The following is an 18,727-nucleotide window of genomic DNA, read 5'->3' as shown; positions in this document are numbered from 1 at the left end:
AAAAATGTTAGCAAAAATATGAGAAATATAATGCGCATACTGTAGTGGCGCACAAAAGCAAGCACAAGTGCCCCATTCTCTGTCAGCTGCGCACGCGGCGCAATCGTCCACGCAAACAAAGTTGCACGGTATGACAACACGTCTTCTGTCACCTCCCATAGTGCACTTCTTCTTGAGCCAACAAGGAGCCGTGGTTCGTCCACAAATCTCCCCTCTCTTCCCCGCAGAATGGCTGCACATGGCGCTTGAAGGCACCACTTTATGTGGCAAGTGCCTGGCTGCAAGAGGCACGCCGACACGTCGCCCAGTGCGGGCCGCAGAGTAAACAGTGTAGCGATTGTAATCTCGCGCTTTAAAATGAAAATGAATTAAAAAAAAAAAAAAAAAGAGGTGGGGGGGTGGAGAAGAGAAAACGGTGGTTGTGTCTTTAAGAGGAGCTGCTGGTTTCTCATCGCAGCTGTTGGCGTGCGTGACACAGAGGATAGCAGAGATTCATGACTTAAGCAGTACAATGGACATTTATCACCCCGTGGTGTTATTCAAATTCAGTACCAAGCGAGGAGGCTCCCGGCGCTCCTCCCTGCGCCTTGCGCCGTTTTTTTTAGAGCCCTCCCCCCCCACTCAACAACCCCCCCCCCCGTCTCTCTCTCTCGCTCTCGCTCTCTCTCACCCTCTCTCGTATTGTTGGCGCAAGAAAAAAAGGCAGCGGGGTACACGGACACGCATCCACTCACAGCTCGACATCCACGAGCTGAGGACGGCGTGCAAGGAAAAGCAGGGCGGGAGGGGGTCGGTGGTGGTGGTGGGGGGAGTGCTCTGCAAGGACGAAGCTGCACCTTTTTGATTTTTCTGGGCGACAGTCGAACGCATCAACGCGCGAGGGGGACTTGAACGCAGCAGGGCAGTGAACCAACATGGATTGGAGCGAAGAGTGTCATGATTCGTTTTTTTTTTCCAAAGACGTTTTGAGGTTCTAATCCCGAAGATACCTGCAGCGCGATTTCTCCTTTAAATGGGGAAAGGATTTTTTTTTTTTTTTGGTGCCTTCGTCTTCCAATGGGAAAAGCCTTTGTGTGGTTGGAAGTGAACCAATGACAGGTGCACAAATGGCGTTCTCCAAATGGACTTTAGAATTGGTTTGGTGAAAAATATGCATATTTTAATATCAAAGCCAAATCATTTTTTGACATACGAGGAGGTGGTTTTTTTTTTTTTTTGATTGAAGTGGAAAATATGACTCAGCTGCTGCTACAGAGATGTGGACTGACCTGAGGTTAACTTCAAAAGTAGTTATGAAAAAAGTGTATTTGTTTGCTCTAGTGGGTCTGTTTTGGTTTGTAATGAGAGCAATTAATGTCCTGGGGGGGGGGGGGGGTTGTCAGTTAGTGAGATTGAGAGTTCGCTGGGAAATGGCAAAGCAGAGTTACTGCGAATGTCAAAAATAATGCACATACCTGCAAAAACCTCACAACAGTCGAGCAAAAAGGACATCTGCAGCTGTCTGACCTTTAAATGATATTTCAAGAATGTCTTTTCTTGTTGTTGTTGTTTTTACGTTCCTGTGAGGACAAGTGTGGTCTTTTAGCGGCTGATTGTCCAAACGCAATTCTTGCGTCCACTCCAGTACGACCACCAAGAATTGTGTATGGACATCTGTTGCTGCAGACTCGCATTCATCACGTCACGTCACGTTGAGGCCTCCCTTTTTCTTTATTGTCACTGCAGGTAAGGAAGGACAAGAAAGAGGGGCAAAATATGTTCGTTTAGGTTAGTTCGGACTGGGCGTGAAAATGGATGCGAGTGCAGGAGGACCTAGGTCTCGTGATGCGTTCAGGGGAAACGTCGTTGCCCCCCCCCCCCCCATTGGTATTTACACTTTGTCGAACATCTAATCAAGGCTGTTTGCTTTAAATGGCAAATATCGAGCGCTTGCGAGTCGATGTATCGACTTTGGTTTGGCAAATAGTAGAAAAGAAGGAACTTGAGTGCTGGCAGGCCGCCCTGCAAGCAACGGTGACGCACATTCGGCATCACATCAACATCACCACAAACCCCACCACCATGCTGGGGGGTGGGGAAAAAAACTATACTGGGCAATAAAACAAACTAAACAAAGCGAAGGCAATAATATTTGGCGTTAAAATACGACATCTACAATAATTGCTATTCATTACATTAAGAAAGCTGCTTTAATGAAACACTCATTCCAATTGATGGAAATGTATTCAACAATGTAGTCCACGCAGAGGGGGGTGGGAGGGGGGAGGCTGTGGAGATACGGCTGATGGTACATGATTTTATCAGTATTTTAAAATTAATTTCCCCTTGTTTTAAAGCTTGGAATCACCCTTTTTTATTTATTTTGTTCAATGTGATGAATGCATATTTTGTCAATCCGAAAAATGACAACAACTGAAAAAAAATAAAAGGTTGTAACACTGTCTTGTTAGAATATCGAATTCTGTTCATACGGAACACACAAAGCGGATCATTTGAGGGTTGAATTCCGACGTGAATGACACAGGCCCTGTACCGTTTTGCACGTGAACCCGCAAAATAATAATAATGTGTCCCGAAACACATTTCTTGTTATGATTACAAAATCTCTGCCTGAGAGTCTAAAACATGTTTTTGTGCATTATTGCGTGTGCATCGAAAACGTGTTGCTTTATGCACATACACACACCAGGTAAATTCGATTGATTTATCCGCCTATACTAAAAACTAGAGGAAAAAATACAAATATCCAACTGGTTGTGAAGGATTTATCTATGGCAGTGATGTACTGAATTATTAAATAAATTTTCTGATCAGTTTAAAGAATGACAGAAGAAACTAGTGACGTCTGTCAATCATCCACGTCCAGTGCGCTTGCATGCTGTGCAACAAATTCTGCACGTTAGGATACAAAGAGGTCACGAATATATATTTTGAAATGGTAAAATGATGACGTTTGTACAACAGGAAATAGCCTCATACCCTCTTTTGAAATATTGTAATAATTGTAGAAGTATCTCTTTTGTGTCTCCACTCACTCATTAGCATTTCTTTTCCGGCTTATTCTAGGACGCTAAACCAGTGCAAAATGGGACTTTATGGACGAGATGGGAGGGGGGTCGGGTGGGGTGGGGGGCGCTTCTGGGTCGCCAGGGGCGCTCCTAAGAGAGGGCAAGCCCGAGGCAACACCTCGACCTCCCGCGGTGATCATTGCACACACGCGTGCGCACACACGCGCCTTGAATGGCTCCGCAGCAGGCCTTGATGGCTTGAAATGCCTCTCAAGTGATTATAACAGTAGATACATTAAAAATATCAACATCTAAAATTAAAAAGACATGCGTGGATATAAAGGTAAAACAAAAAACCCACAACCAAATAGTTTTAAGACGAGTTCTTTTGTTTATAAAAATGCATTTGACAAGGAAAGGCCTTCTAAGTAAGGAAAACAAAAACTGCATTCATTAATGTTATCCTTTAAAATAGATATAACTTCACAAATCTTTTTTCCCCAACTTAAATTATATGGATTGCACCATTGTGACAGTACCAGAAAACCGAATTATTACTACCAGTCGTGAAGCAGGCAAAAAAAAAAAAAAAAAAAATCAAAATAAAATCTCACTGTCATAACTGTAAATGAGAGGTTAAGGTTATAGTCTTAGTATTAAAGTAACAATGGAGAATAATGACAGTTTTGTTTTAAATGACTGTAATGATTGCGACATTTTGTATGGTAACACTACTATTGTGTGACTAATATATAGTACACGTATAGACGTGGCTGCAGCAAATGCAGCACATTCCTCCATCTTCAGGTATTAAGGTTAAACTTAATTAAAAAAAAAAAACTAAAAAGCAAACAATTTAAATGAAAAAACGTTTTACAGAACATGTTTTATATGGAGCTATTTTTTTCTGGAAATGGCACACATCTGTGATATCAGAAACAACATTCCTCAACAAAACAAAGCTGTTATAAAATTATTTCATTTTAATTGTGCGAGTGAAAATTTATTGAAAAATATTGTTGTGGTAATTGATCTTTATTTTCCTGATATGATGCTTTTGTACGAAATTAATGGGTTTATATGATTTAAATTGATAAATGCACCCTCACGATATCAAAAATATTTTTTAATATAAATTTTTGCTAAAAAAAAAAAACAAAAAAAGATATCATGACAGGTGTTTCGATATTGAAATGGATTTCATACAACTGGTTGGTGGCAAACCTGTCACGTCAGAAGCAGTATTCTATGTGCTAGAGAAGCTTTTTTTGTAATAAAAATTTTACTTGTTGCTAAAAGAAATAAAATGTAAAAAAAAAATGGAAAAAATGACTTCAATATTAAGAAGTTTTGTATGGAGGTGGATTGAATATATTTGGTGAATCACATCATTGTAAGAACATAAGCAACAACCTTCCACCTGCTATTAGGGTTTTATTGTGCAAAAATAAACAGAGCCAAACAATTTTAATTGTAAGGTTAAAAGTATAATAGTCTTAAAAAGATGGGTACAAATGAATAATGGGCGAAAAACAAACACATACACGCACGTTATCCACCGTCATGCGAGAATCTTCTGCCACGATTCCTGTCCAGTTTATTTTTTAAAGTCATCCAACTGGAGGAAACTTCCTCTCAGCGAGCTCGGAAACCATCTCTGGGACCAACTGTGACTCCTGATGAACATCCATCACCTTGACGGTCTGGTGGGAGGCTGACGTGTCGTCCAATGGGGTTCTGCTTTGTTGGGATGCCATTAATGGGGAAGCATAGTGTCATTGTTGGTGTGCGTATGTGTGTGTGTATTCTATCCTCCGTGCAGCGTGGAAATAAACACTACGTTGTCTTGCTCTTGCAGGCGGTAGTCCAACTCGCCCTGCAGACCCCACAACAAAACAGAGGAAATGCCCGTGTGTCAATACAAACACATTTGCCATGAATGGACTCATGAAGGCTGAAACCTTTAAACACTGAGTGTGTGTGCATGTGTGTGTGTGTGTGCAAGTGCACATTGCACAACAAAGTCAGGCATCAAATGTGGTCTACCCAAAGAGATCACAACGAAAGCCTTCTGCCAGCGTACAGATTAGCCTCCGCGCTCATCTAATTGTGACACACATGCACACTGTGAGGAGCCGTATATTGCACAAAATGGAGGCTGTGTGTCCCCCTTGATCCTCAACAACAGGCATATTACCCACATCTCTGGGGTAAATGTTTAGAGCTTTTCTAAATACAGCTTTTCCTCAGAAGTTTTTTTTTTTTTTTTTTAACAAGGTGGGTCGCATCAAGTGCTGCGGCAGGGCTACATTTGGCCCACGAGCCGAAGCCTTGACCTCTTGGTCCTGTGTGGAATAAATGTGTGTAAAACGCTACAAATATGGCAGTGCTCACCATGAGCTCCCAGTCGGCATCATTGATCAGCACCAGGATCCCAGGCCTCCTATAAAAGGATGATGACCATGGTGGTGGAGGGTAATAGAAGATACAAGGTAAAGCAGGAGCATCCTAATATTCAGTACTTGCACAAAAAAAGTGTAATAAAAATGGACAACCAAAATGTTGATACAAGATGGAAAAAGATATAAAAATATTTTTTTTTCCAATGCCACCTGTTTAAAAATGGGAAGAAAGAAAATCTAATTACTATTTTATGTTAATGGGGATTTTTTTAAAAAATCATATATGGTTGCTACGTGCAAAAAAAAAAGTTGAATGCTGTTTTAAAATAACAGTTTTTTTCATCGCTATTACTTTTTATTTTTGTTATAATAATTTTTTTTTGCTTTGTCCATGCAAAACAAAAAAAAAATTGTATAATTTGAAAATGATAAGTAAATAAATTATTTTAACCCTACCGGGATCATTTCTTATGTATTTTAGTGGGGTAGGGCCGTGCATAAAACAAAAAGATCGCGTTTTTATTTTACAGTATGATTCATGCCACTTTTTTGAAATCAGGTATATTGACCAATTGTTTATATATTTAAATGAGGCAGGTGGGTGAAAACGATTGTGACGGAAAAGCGAAAGCCCCCCCGACCGCCTCCCAAATCAGCTCACCCCAGGACCTCCTTGCTTTCCATGCGCGTGGTCTGCTTTTTTTGGGGCGTGGAAAGCAAGCTAGACAGGATACACAGCAAAAACAGGAAACACAAACGACCCCAGTGGACCCTCCAAAGTTGAACATAATCCGTTTGTTCTTTAACGCCTTCTCAGTTGTTTTAATTTCAAAACAATTTCTCCCATTGGAAATAATGTGAAAATGAAAAATGTTGTACGCGGTTAGCATCATAAAACTTGTACCACTTGTACCAGGAAGTATCAATTTAACATTCTCCTACAGGTATAAAGCAATGTTAACGGTTATATAATAAAACTGAATATTCAAGGAAAATGACTCTCTCTTCGACCACACTAGACAAACAGGCAACGGAGAGTGATACTGTTACCTAGTTCTGCTTTATGGCTATTGCTGGAATCATGTACGTGATGTTAAATCGGATTGTTGTCTGAAGACACACAATTCAATAAATTGCATTGCATTTGCTGTTACTGCCGATGTGCTGCGTCACAAACACACACACACGCGATTGATGATGGTTTGAATGTAAGTTTTGTCTTGACTTTTGAGAGCTTTCCAGAAAAATGAAAAACTACAAAAAAAAAAACATTCTAATTGACTTTTTGATGTTCCGCTGTGTAATAGATAAGAAAAAGGAGACAGATCAGAGAAAACGGTTGAATTCTTTTTCCAAGGGCAAAAAAAAATAATATTTAATGACCTGGTGCTGTGGAGTTTTTTTTTTTTAAACAGTGAATATTTTAAGTGTCTGAGTTCCCTTTCACTCTCTGCTTTCCCATTTTTTTTTTCTTAGATGAGGCTGAATAGAGGAGGGTAAATATAGAGATTATGATGGAAATCAAAATGTCAGTTGAAATTAATGGAGGGCCAGAAGCGTTGCGCACATCCTTGATGAGGCTTTTAAACAAGTGATGGAGGATGGGCGGGAGGGAAGGAGGGAGGGAAACAGTCATGACAGACACACGACACACACACGACATCTGTGTGCATCTCGTGTCTTTTGAAGATTAAAGCGCGGAAGAACAACAAAGATTGTCAAATGATCAGAAAATGGTAGTAGTAGTAAAATGCCGGGATGAAAGGAGAAAATACACACACGAACGTCTGACGGAGAAGGTTTATAGGTGGGCTAGTTCCATTTTGCCGTCAGGTGAGGCTATAAATAGTGGTCCGCAAAGGTGCAAAGTAAAAGTCAGACAGATACACAGCCAATCATCTCCAAAGATGCTATTTTTTTTCTTACCCCCTTTTGAGAAACAGAATAGCGAAAATATGGAGGACACTCACACAGTGTCGCCTTGGACAAAGAGCTCGGGCCGCTCCTTGAGCAGGTTGTGTCGGATCCACACCAGCAGCTGCTTCATGTCCCCTGCAAAGAAAAAAAAAAAAAAAAAAAAAAAAAAGGCAGACAACGGAGGTCAGGGGTGAGAGGTCAAGGTGCGTGCTTTCCAGCCTCCTGGTCGATGTGACGCGACGGGACGGAGGCACCAGGCGGGACGTGGCTGCATGTTTATGTATGAGTTCATGTGTTGGTGTTGCGGGGGTAGGAGGGGGAGGCTAATGTCAATGGCCAAGGGTGACATTGATCACCTTGCTCGGATTAGAATAGAATAGATGAGGCTTTAGTAGTCCCACAACGGGGAGATTGTGCTTTTACAGCAGCTAACTGGACAGCAGCAACAGAAAAGAATAAGAAGCAACTATACCTCCAATAATACACATGTACATATTTACAACATAGGTGAGACCAAGAATAAGAGGGGCTGTGTATACTCCACACAGAATATGAACAGCCGGAAGGACGCTCAGAAACATTGCACGAATCAAAAAGAGTACAGCGCTGATGGTTTTTATGTCAGTAGTTGAGAATGAAATAACCACCGGTAATTAGCAGCAGATTGACAACTACATGAATAAATACATAGTACATATATGCAGAAGATGTGAATTTTAATAGGGCACAGAAGAGTCAGCAGTGTTGGGTTAAAAACTATACATTTCAGTTAAGAGATGAATAAACACCTGCAGTACATGAACTATTTGTAGCTATAAATACTATGATGTAAGCATGAATGTGCAGCTATGCACACATCATACCTGTGTACAAGATGCTTATGTAAGTGTGATTGTTTCCTCGGTTAGAGTCAAAACGGGTCCGAATGGGAACGTCATCGTGGCCGGCATTGAATGAGCGTGACCTCGTCTGCGACGGCGCTGACCTCGTCGACAAAGGGCTAAGCCGCGCTCAGTCCCGAGCGACAATGAGCACTTTTAGGATAAATCCAACCCCCAACCAGCCGCTAAACACCACCGCACAATGAATATATTAACCTTATGTTAAATGGGTGCGTGTGTGTATTTTCTTTTCTTCAAAATGATTACAATAGCGTATGAGTGTAAAATAGTGAAAGTCACAGCGTACAATATCTAACACACCTCTGTTGGTTATCGAAAGTCTTCTGAGGACCATACGCATTTTATGAAAAATATGATAGATGAGACATTTATGGTTACATAAAATGAGCATTTTTCGATGGAGTGTATTCAGTTCATGGGGGCTTTTGTTCATTTTTACAATTATACCAGGATGGCCCGAACGCTTTCGAGGCTGGATATGGCCCACGTGCTGCAGGTTGCATACCTCTGTTTTAAATATCGCCACAAACGCGGGGAAATGGCAGGGACAAGAAAGAAAAAAAGACAAGAAAAAAAGAAAACGAAAAAGAGTTGAGGTGAGGTGAAGGAAGGGTGAAGATATGAATCAATCCACGCTGTGACGCAGCAGCACCGAAATGCAAAATAATGGTTGGATGAAACCATTTAAAAAGATTCATGATGCGAAAAAAGATTCTTTGAAAAACACAAAATTTAACAATTTTTCTTTTTGTTAGGACATCTCCCAGTAATTATAATCAAAACCTCTCTCTTAATTGATAAAAACCAAAATGATGCAATTAAATTATGCATTCTTTTAAAACAATACTGAGTTAAGAAAAATAAAATAAAAAACCAGTGCGGCAAAAACTGAGAAAATGAGATTTGTGACCTGTCAGGTCAAAGCGTGTGCGAGGGTTTGTGTTTATACTTGTACAACAAACCTATGTGAGCAACGTTTATTTTCACTGCGGTGCTATAAGGCAGAAGTCACACAATTTGCATTTAGAGATATTTAAACATAAATATACAAACCCGCACACACACCCTACTGTATATCCACCGAGTGACTGTATAGTCACATACGCTGCATAGAACCTCAAGACAGGTCTGCGAAATAACCTCTTTTGACGCCACAAAAGCTTCATCGCTCCACCAATGCACCCAAACGGAATCAAAATATTAGAAACAGCTCTGAGTAGGAGATGATGCACTACAATTCCATAAAACACTGCCAAATGAACCTGTCTCGGGGAAAAATAAGCGAGGTTCGTTCTCTTTGTAAAAGCAGGAATTTGTGACATGGCTCCCTTGATGGTGCAGGAGTACGAAATGATACACGTATGCACACACACATCTGCAGGGCTAAAAACAGAAGTAATCAGCAGAAAAGTCATAATGCCTTTGCGGTGACGATGCCTTCTTCATTCTCTCCACTTTCTCTTCTATCGACTGCATGTGCTTTTCTCCATCATTACCCCTCGCCCCCTTCCCCATTTTGCTTTTCATTTACCCCCCACCCACCACCCCCAAATAAAACCTGCCCTGCTCCTCCTCCTGCAAACAGGAAGACACGGCCATCATTCAAACTGTGACCTAAAATAGAAACAAGCCATCGGGGGCCTTTTAACGGCTTTTGTGTTAAAGGCTGCTTGTTGAAGTGAACAAGATAGAGCCGCCTAAAGTACAGTACATGTACATATACGTGGACTAAAAAGGCATTGTGAAGATTAAAGGTGAGCTCGGGGTGGAGAACAAGGACGTCGTCATCGTCGACAGGAATGAACGGAGATGAAACAAAATGGACATGAGCAATGAGAAAGGGAGGAAAGTGCGTCACGTCCTCGCAATGCATCTTGGGATTACGCCGCTGCGTGGGTGCCGGGAAGGAGACACGACTGAAGGGAGCGAAAGGCTACCATTTTGACGCCAATTCATACCGCCAACGCTGATTTTTTTCTTTTGCTCCCCCAGTACTTGGCCCTTTTTGGGGAGATTTTCTTTGAGTGATTATGACGGTCGCGTGACTGGAGGGGGACGAGTGATCCATCTTTCGGCTGATGTAAAATCAGCGAGACCCCCAGACCATTGGAGGGGTGTAGGATAGAGGAGAGCGGGGGCGGGGTCTTTCAGTCGAGGGTCATCAATCACCGGCTGGGTCACAGACAAATAAGAAGGATTCAGAAGCAATTATATTTGCTCTCAACTCCCCCAAACGCACGCACACATGAATGCAACATAATTAAAATTAGGCGGAAGACGTACAATTGTTTAATGTAAATGATAAAAACATGGTGGAAAGTGGGGGTGTTAAATTAACCACCTGCCCAATTTCACAAGATCTGTGTACCATATTGAAAAATCTGCCTTTACAAAGATAACGCTCAATTTTAACTGACACTGTCGGAGAATATCCATTAAAAATATCCTTGATGTATTTTGTAGGTTTGTACAACTGTACTGGCTTATACTAAATCAAGTTTGAAAGACAGGTGCAGCTCAATAAATTTGAATATGGTAGAAAAATTCTGTTATTTTTGTAGTTCAATTCAAAAAGTGAAACACATACCGATTCATTAAACACATGGGGATGAATACCTAACAAATTATATATATATATATATATATATATATATATACACACACACACAATTTTTTTTAAAAGCTTCTATTGTTTCACATTGAACATTATATGCTGAATGGTGAATTTGGGGTTTTAGATAGCTATAAATTCTAATGATCAAAATTATAAAAACTAAAATCATGAAATTTCTCTCTCTGTGCAGTGTATCTATATAATAGTTGTACTTAGTAGTTTGAAGGATATTTAATACTTATTGAGACGGCCCTATATGTAGGAAGCATACTACACACACATGGATAAAGACACATGGGTGGGGTTGCATGGGGCGGTGCTGTAAGGTCATATCTCCTTTAACATTCTCTCCTCTGGTCAACTTTTGTGCCGTCGTCACCGTGGTAACTCCAGCGTCACGGCCACTCGTCCTTTGTTTGGCCCAAAACCAATACGACACATATTTCTCCCTCATTCATTTCAACCTGCAAGGAAATTGCCATTTGGCCATGCTGCTAATGAGCAAGTGTATGGGAATCCCCTTCAGTGGATTTTTTTCCCCCTTCATTTTGTTTTCCCCTAGAAGCGAGCGCCGACAAATAAATAAATGAATAAAGTAAGAGGACGAGGAGGATGAACCCTAATTGCACTCTTGTAAAGGCTCAAAAGCCCTTTGAGCCTCGTTTACGGCCTCTTTTACTGCCTCCGTTCACACTCGGGCACCGCTCGTGATGGACAATAGGAGGTCTTAACAGAGATCGGTAAAAGAGGAGAAGGGACATGGGAAACATACATGTGGCGCTTCATTGTTTGTACATGTTGAAGATGAGTAATAGCGCCGAAGCAAAAACATAAAAAAAGAGGGGTAGAATGTTGACAGCTTTATTGAGATGAGCACTGTGTAAATGAACCCAGAGGACGTGTAGTTCGGCCTTTTTGACCCAGGATGACCAGTGATTGACGGGCGACCATTCCAGAGTGTACTTAGACTAGCTCGCATAGGCTCTTGCTCACCTGCGACCGGCTTTGGAAGGTACCACAGCACAAATATGTTGCTACCTTACTTACATAGTGTATTCACATATCTGTACTCTGTACTTAGTTATTCATACACTATTTTCTTTTACTCCACTAGATTTCCAAATTTAAATGTGTATTTTTTTCCACAAACAAGATATTGTATCTCAAGGACTTTATCTCACATAAATAATTCATTAAACTACTTTTGTGCTTATAATTTTCCCCTCACCATCTTCACTACCTCATTACTACAAATCTGCACTCTGAAAACATTTTTCGTTGATGGAATGCCTGAATCATGAGCGCAAAGCAAAGAAGGATAATTCTTCCTTTACTGATTTAGGAGGGATACCAGTAGGGGGAGTTCATGAATATGACACGCAGGTAATCAGAAAGTATTACTTTAGGATCACCACAGGAGTATTTCTCTCTCTATCTCTTTTACTCCTGCGGATTTGAGGCCAATAGACGCCAGCATTGCATGATTGATAACTTCGCTCATGAGTCAACATCCAAATCTTTAAATTCTGCAAAAAACTGACACACTGTATAATGAATACATTACAATATAAATGACTATCCTAGCTTATCCCAGCAGTCAACAGGCGGGCAGGAGGGAGGGTACACCCTGAACTGGTTGCCAGTAAATCGCAGGGCACATAGAGACAAACAGATGCACTTACAATACACACCGAGGAGCAATTTATAATGTCCAATTAATGTTGCATGTTTTTGGGATGTGGGGGGGAACCGGAGTGGCCGGAGAAAACCCACGCAGGCATGGGGAGAACATGCAAACTCCACACAGGCGGGTCCAGGATTGAACAGGGGACCTCAGAACTGTGAGGCCAACGCAAGGCAACAGCTGATCCACCCTGCCGCCTATTACATGAAATGTGAAATAGTTTCATAGTTTTACACACATTATATTTTAAATGAAGACTTTTACTTCATCCCAAGTTATTTTCTGTTAAGATACTTGCATATTCACTTAAGTATCGCTTTCGGGTACTCTATACAAGATATATGCTACGAATACTATGGACAAGGACAACAGAAAATTAATGGACATAAAAGAAGGATGGACAGGACCCATGAGGGCGAAAGTATTTGTTGCGTATTTGTGGCATAGAGTAAGTAAGTCCACACACCAACGCAGGCAGACACACGCACAGAGAGTTTATGTTCGCACATTGGAGGAGACATCGTAGTTGAATAAGGAGTCATGAACAAGCAAGGGAGCGGTGTCCAAAGAAAAATGAGAAGCATAGTCAACTCCTTCTTATTTAATTTTTTAATTGTGACAGTCCCAAATTTGTTACCCATGGGGAGAGACACGTTTCCCGACATCTACAAAAAAATAATCGAAAGGGGGGTCTTTCTTTTACGAAAGGAATGACATACCAGGTTTGAAAGTAATGAACGGCATCCGATTAACTAGTTTTACTAAGACAACATCGTCATGTGGCAAATGAAGGTGCTCCCAGTAACTAGTCCTACCAGTTTTTAAATTGCTTTTTTTAAATGTAATTGAAGTGTGTTTTATACAACTACTCACTGTAACTATGAGTTTGTGACACATACACAATCTGATTTGCGTCCAAACCTACTTTTAAGTATTCACTTTTAGCTAAATGCATTTCATTAACACTGTACAGGAAGTCAACATCATGACAACGGAGTGGACTAATCGTGTACGGTGTATAATCCACAAGTAATTGATGACCCCAAGAAAGGTTTATAATGGCCTATTGGTGCCACAAGATGCCAGCAAAGCATCACTTTTCTATTGGAAAGGGCTACTGCCTGAATAAATGATACTCTTGGCACCAAAGCAATACGTTTAGATAAGTCATGGCCGATAGCACACATAAAAGGTTTTCAGCAGATAATGGAGGCTATTTTTTTTTTTCAAGTATTATCTCACAAAGATAGTAAAGACATAAGCTGTTCATTGTGAGATGGAGCAAGATACTCACAAGGTTCCGCGTGGCTTGGAAGAGTGACATGATGATCCTTCACACCATCAAAAAGAAGCTCCGCTCCTCCTCTGGAAAGAAAGAATAGAAAAATGGAGGCATTTGAATTGAGATATTTTGCAATTAACAATCAATTCTTATTCAAAATGAGCTTAGTCTATATTAGATATGAAGAGTTCAGACGAACTCTTCATATGTAACCAGTAGAGGAAAATATCACATCCATTGCAGGAGTAGTGACATGTGTAGTAACACACATAGACAGGTAGTATAAGAATACAAACAGGTATATATCCCTCCTTCTATGAAAAATGGGTTAAGATAATGTTCTTTTTCTTCTCTTGTCTTTTTCCTGCAAATGTGTGGCTCCATTCATGTATCGCACCACACTGCCCTATGAGGGCAAGGTGCACACAACAGCAACATTTTCTTCCATGACTCTCTAGCATGAAATCAGACCGAAATTTTCCTGTTTAAGGTCAATTAGGTTTACTAAAATTATTTAGATGTGCGCAATAAATAAATATATTTATCATGATACTTTGGAGGTACGGTGGCGCAGCTGTAGAGCGTTGGCCTCACGAGTTCTGAGGACCCGGGTTCAATCTCAGCCCTCCCTGAGTGGAGTTTCCATGTTCTCCCCGGGCATTCTGGTTTCCTCCCACATCCCAAAAACATGCAACATTAATTGGACACTCTAAATTGCCCCTAGGTGTGATGGTGAGTGCGCCTGTTGTCTGTCTTTGTATGTCCAGCGGGGATGTACAGTCTATATACACACCCTGCTCAGGGTGTACCCCGCCTCCTGGCCGTTGAGGGCCGGGAGAGGCATCAGCACTCCCATGACCCTCGTGAGGTTAAGCGGCGCAGAAAAAGACTGGCTAGATTGATGGAAAAGTGTATTGACAATTATTTTTTTTCATCTTTTTGTTGTTTTTAAAAATTATTTTTTATGTCAAACTAAAGTAAAAAGAACACTAATCAATTTCAAACAAACAATTGGGCACATTTTCAACTCATCAACAAATGACCTGGGCAGTTTGTCCAGATTTGAAAACAAATGTGGCCCTTGTGCTTAAAATTGTCCAACTCTCGTTTTTAATGTGCGAGGAAGCCAATGGTGTAACAAGGGTAGGCAGAGTGAATCTTCTAATCAAATCTTACAATTCAACTACAACTAGCACTACAGCATATTATACATTCGAACAGACTAAATTCGAATGCATTTAAAGTGTTCACCAATCAAGCATATGTGTAAATACTTGTGACGGAGCGAGCACTGAATAGGCTACAAACAAAGCTAGCTGCGACGCTGGTTTACTTCTTTTTTTAACTGCATGGAAGTGTCAAAATGGAAGAAAAACTCAAAGATCTGTCGCTTAATTTCGTATACCCTCAACAAATGAACCATAGGATACCTCTGGAGACAGAGCGAGCAGTCGCGAAGTCTTAAAAATCACCTACCCAAACTCCAGATGAATGGCAACGGGGGCAGCCATCTTGTCAGCACATGAAGGAAGTGATGCGTACGGCAGCCGGAAAAGACAAAATAAAAAGCGATCCGTATACGTTTTTCCAGGAGATTTAAAGACTGTGTTCTTCATTTATATCATTTTATGCTGTTGAGAAGAACAAATGTAAACATTTATATATTAAAAGAAAAAAATAACGAGGAAATGTTTATTGTAAAGACCCATTATATATAATTCTTTAATTCATAACCAATTATACATTTAAAATACAAACTTTCTTTCCTTTTACAAAACTATATTGGGAGAAATATCAAACAATTGTAGTGTTCAGTACTTTGCATCACATTAAAATTAAGTTTATCACGCATTTTTAAAGCATTTAAAATGCATATATATTAAATTAGTTTAACCCAAGTTAGTTCGTTTCAATTTAATCAACTATTATTTTTTTTTATAAACTATGTCTTGCTTCGTTGAAATTGTTACCAAGCATTCAATTTAAAAACAAAACAAAACCGAAACATTCTGCCTGGGCAGGCAGCAATTTGTAAAAATGCGTTTTTAGAATAAAGTTATTTGTTGTTCCTAGATTTCATATTTTCCATTGTCTTTTTTTTATTCAAATAGAAAATGCACAAAACTACGAGTTTATAAATTGAATATTAAATATGATAGAGGAAGCCTTTATTTGTACTATTATATTTTTGGAATAACAATAAATGTTAAAAGTAAATAAAGATTTATCTAAACTGAAATATATTTGTTCAGTTTATTAAAAGAGAATAAAAATTATATATTAATGTATTCATCCATCCATCTTCCATACCATTTATCCTCAGCAGGGTCACGAGTGAGCGGGTGTCTATCCCACCTGACTCGGTGTGAGAGGCGGGGTACACCCTAAACTGGTCGCCAGTCAATTGCGGGGAACAACCATTCACAATCACCTTCACACCTACAGGAAATTCTATCTGTTTTTGAGATATATAATGAAAATTTTCCCAACACAAAACATCATATGATGTGCAAAACTGATGGTGAACTGTTGCCTTGCATCCTTGTAGCCATAAGTAACATTTTACAAAAAAATATTTTGTGTCAAACCAGGTTCAGTTGTGTGAATCTGCATCTGCCTCTCCATGACCCCCCTTTATATAGATGCTCAATCATACTGTTGACAATTGTGGCCCCAGTATATAGGCTAGGGGGTACTAAGTGGGTGTGCATGTGTGTGTGCAGAGGGGTCGGTCAGAGGTTTGAATTGCAAATCTTCCTGCCTTCTGTTGGCGTCCAAGCATTTGCAGGCTCTTTCCTCCTCTGCATTCATGTGCTAATGAGGAGTCAGCGCAGGGCCACATAGACGGATCGACCCGGGGCCTGGCAGGGGCCAAGGGGCGGGTGCTAAGGAAAGGGCATGTGAGGTGTTAGGCGGGAAGTTGAGAGGAGCCTGATGATGTTTTTTTTTTTTTTTTAATCATAATGAAGACGAGATACATATCCGTGCTAGTGAACAATATATTTTATTTCTATAGGCTTCACGGTTACAAGGTGAGTAATCCAGGAATGATGGCCCCCTGTGGTACCGTCATGGGTGCCAACACACATTTGCTAATCTGCCGTGAGCTTCACGGACAGTTTGTGCATGGATCCACTTTTTTGTGAATCCAAATGAGAAACTTTCTTCAGTTGTGATTGTTCCAATATTTCATCATAAATCTTTACAAATGTGGCCAGAATGTAAAATAGATAAATTAATCTTTCATTATTAACGGACATTATTATAATCTGTATTGGAACCAAGTGTTTTTTTTTCTTAATAAATCACTTTCCATTTAATTTGTATTTGTTCTGTTTATGCATTACACAAATAATATTTTATAAATAAACCAGCTATGTACTCACTATGGCAAACTCTCAGAGGAAGTAAAGTTAAATACAAGAATCAGCTACAGGGTCTATTCTTTAGGACTGGGGTGGCCAACATGCAAGCATGGCCCATGTACGGTCTGATATGCATTTATCACAAAACTCCCCAAATGCTTATAATATGGTAATAAACAGTTCTGTGATAATTGGGTTCATTGTCTCTATAGTTCTCAGATGACTGGATAGAAACCGAAATGGAAGCCGAGAGGAAAAAAAACTTCCTGACGTCTTCTGTATATGGATGTCAGAAGTCAGTGCGGTGGCTGTGCGGGTCACACATGATCAAATGACAATAACCAGCACAATGGATTAACAATAAAGATGGGGGGGTCGAGATTAGTGGGATGGCGGTTAGATGGTTGGCGGTCCGACTGGCTTGCTGCCTGATCTGTGAGATCTTGTGTCTGATTCAATAAGGAATATAATGAGGTGAAATGAACACGTTCCAAGATACCAGGCAGAGAGAATCCTCTTAGAGATTACATCCATAACACGTTACGCCTATGGAACTGTATGGGCGGCGGAGACAAAGAGCGCAGCCGATGATGATTTTCCTGTTGAGGCAGATGGCACGGTGGTCAGTTTCATTTCATTGTGCTCCCTTATGTATTGTTTCTTTCGTGGTTCTACATGATAGATGCCATCAGTTACCCTGATGATATGTATGGAAGACAATCGGCTGAGTATTCAAAGAGTCTAAAGAAACGGGAGTTTCACAATTTAACAGATGAAATGTCCCCTTTTAGACTGGATTGTAATTACTTGACAAGAAACCTCGAAAATCTAAAATTGAGGAGTTATTGTTGGTTCGTACAACAGCCCCCAGTTTAGTTTGACGGGCTCGCTTAGAAACAATAAACATACATAAGTACTAATACGATGCAACATTAGACTGTGTGTATTTATAATTTGTGGTTCGACATTCACTTGTTTCTCCAATGAGCCAGTCCCGCTGGAGTCACTGACCGGGAATAAAAGGCCATGTAGTACAGTTGTACCATGGCGATACCTGTGCCACAATTACACTTATTGTTGAAATTAGTGTGAGTCCTGGATCTGTTTGTCTTAATAACCAGTCCTCTCTTGGAGTAATTGGAGACAATAACAAAACAGGATGTTGGAAAGAAAGCAAAATACGTTTTTTTTTTTTTTTTGTGGTAAAGGAACATGATCCGAAGCATACCACAACATGACCACCAATAGTCAGGGGCAGAACGGCAGGAATAGTGGTTTGTCTCTCAGTTCTGAGATTTGGGGTTCAACTCTCTAGTCCGATTTTCATGCCTGGGATTTGCTTGTGTGGGATTATTGCAGGTACTCCAGCTTCCTCCTACACCCCCCCCCCCCCCAAAAAAAAAATACAAACCAAAACATTCTAGAATACATAAAGACTAAATTGTCCATAGATGTCAACGTTGTTGACAACCTGTCTAGGGGGTACCCCGTCTGCTCACCCAAAGTCATCAAGGATAAGTTCCAGTTCACTCGTGAACCAAAATGGAACATCC

At 40.4% G+C, this 18,727-nt stretch overlaps 1 protein-coding gene across 2 annotated transcripts; it reads right to left on the bottom strand.

Moving 5' to 3' along the window:
* Nucleotides 1-4,205: 4,205 nt before the first annotated feature.
* Nucleotides 4,206-15,381, bottom strand: urm1 (ubiquitin related modifier 1). 2 transcript variants are annotated; one of them, XR_009792367.1, is made up of 5 exons: nucleotides 15,286-15,381; nucleotides 13,822-13,892; nucleotides 7,337-7,462; nucleotides 5,403-5,451; nucleotides 4,206-4,884 (listed from the first exon to the last, which is right to left on the bottom strand). XR_009792367.1 is itself a non-coding variant. In XM_061802130.1 (5 exons), exons 1-5 carry the CDS (start codon nucleotides 15,318-15,320, stop codon nucleotides 4,816-4,818), a joined length of 306 nt encoding a protein of 101 aa, XP_061658114.1. In that variant the 5' UTR covers nucleotides 15,321-15,377; the 3' UTR covers nucleotides 4,239-4,815. The 2 variants fall into 2 exon arrangements, 1 of the variants encoding a protein (XP_061658114.1); XM_061802130.1 differs by having other exon boundaries at nucleotides 4,239-4,884; nucleotides 7,381-7,462; nucleotides 15,286-15,377.
* Nucleotides 15,382-18,727: the final 3,346 nt, after the last annotated feature.

This window comes from Syngnathoides biaculeatus, chromosome 17 (genome assembly GCF_019802595.1).
Source record: "Syngnathoides biaculeatus isolate LvHL_M chromosome 17, ASM1980259v1, whole genome shotgun sequence".
Taxonomy (NCBI): domain Eukaryota; kingdom Metazoa; phylum Chordata; class Actinopteri; order Syngnathiformes; family Syngnathidae; genus Syngnathoides; species Syngnathoides biaculeatus.
This window is presented reverse-complemented; position numbering and strand designations above follow the sequence as displayed.

What these genes read in the sequence shown, in the direction of transcription:
- urm1 (XM_061802130.1), bottom strand. Translation starts at nt 15,320, where the DNA reads ATGGCTGCCCCCGTTGCCATTCATCTGGAGTTTGG. An exon ending in TCCAAGCCACGCGGAACCTT is followed by an intron (nt 7,463 to 13,821) that starts GTGAGTATCTTG and finishes TTTTCTTTGCAG; the next exon opens with GGGACATGAAGCAGCTGCTG. An exon ending in ATGCCGACTGGGAGCTCATG is followed by an intron (nt 4,885 to 5,402) that starts GTGAGCACTGCC and finishes TGGGGTCTGCAG; the next exon opens with GGCGAGTTGGACTACCGCCT.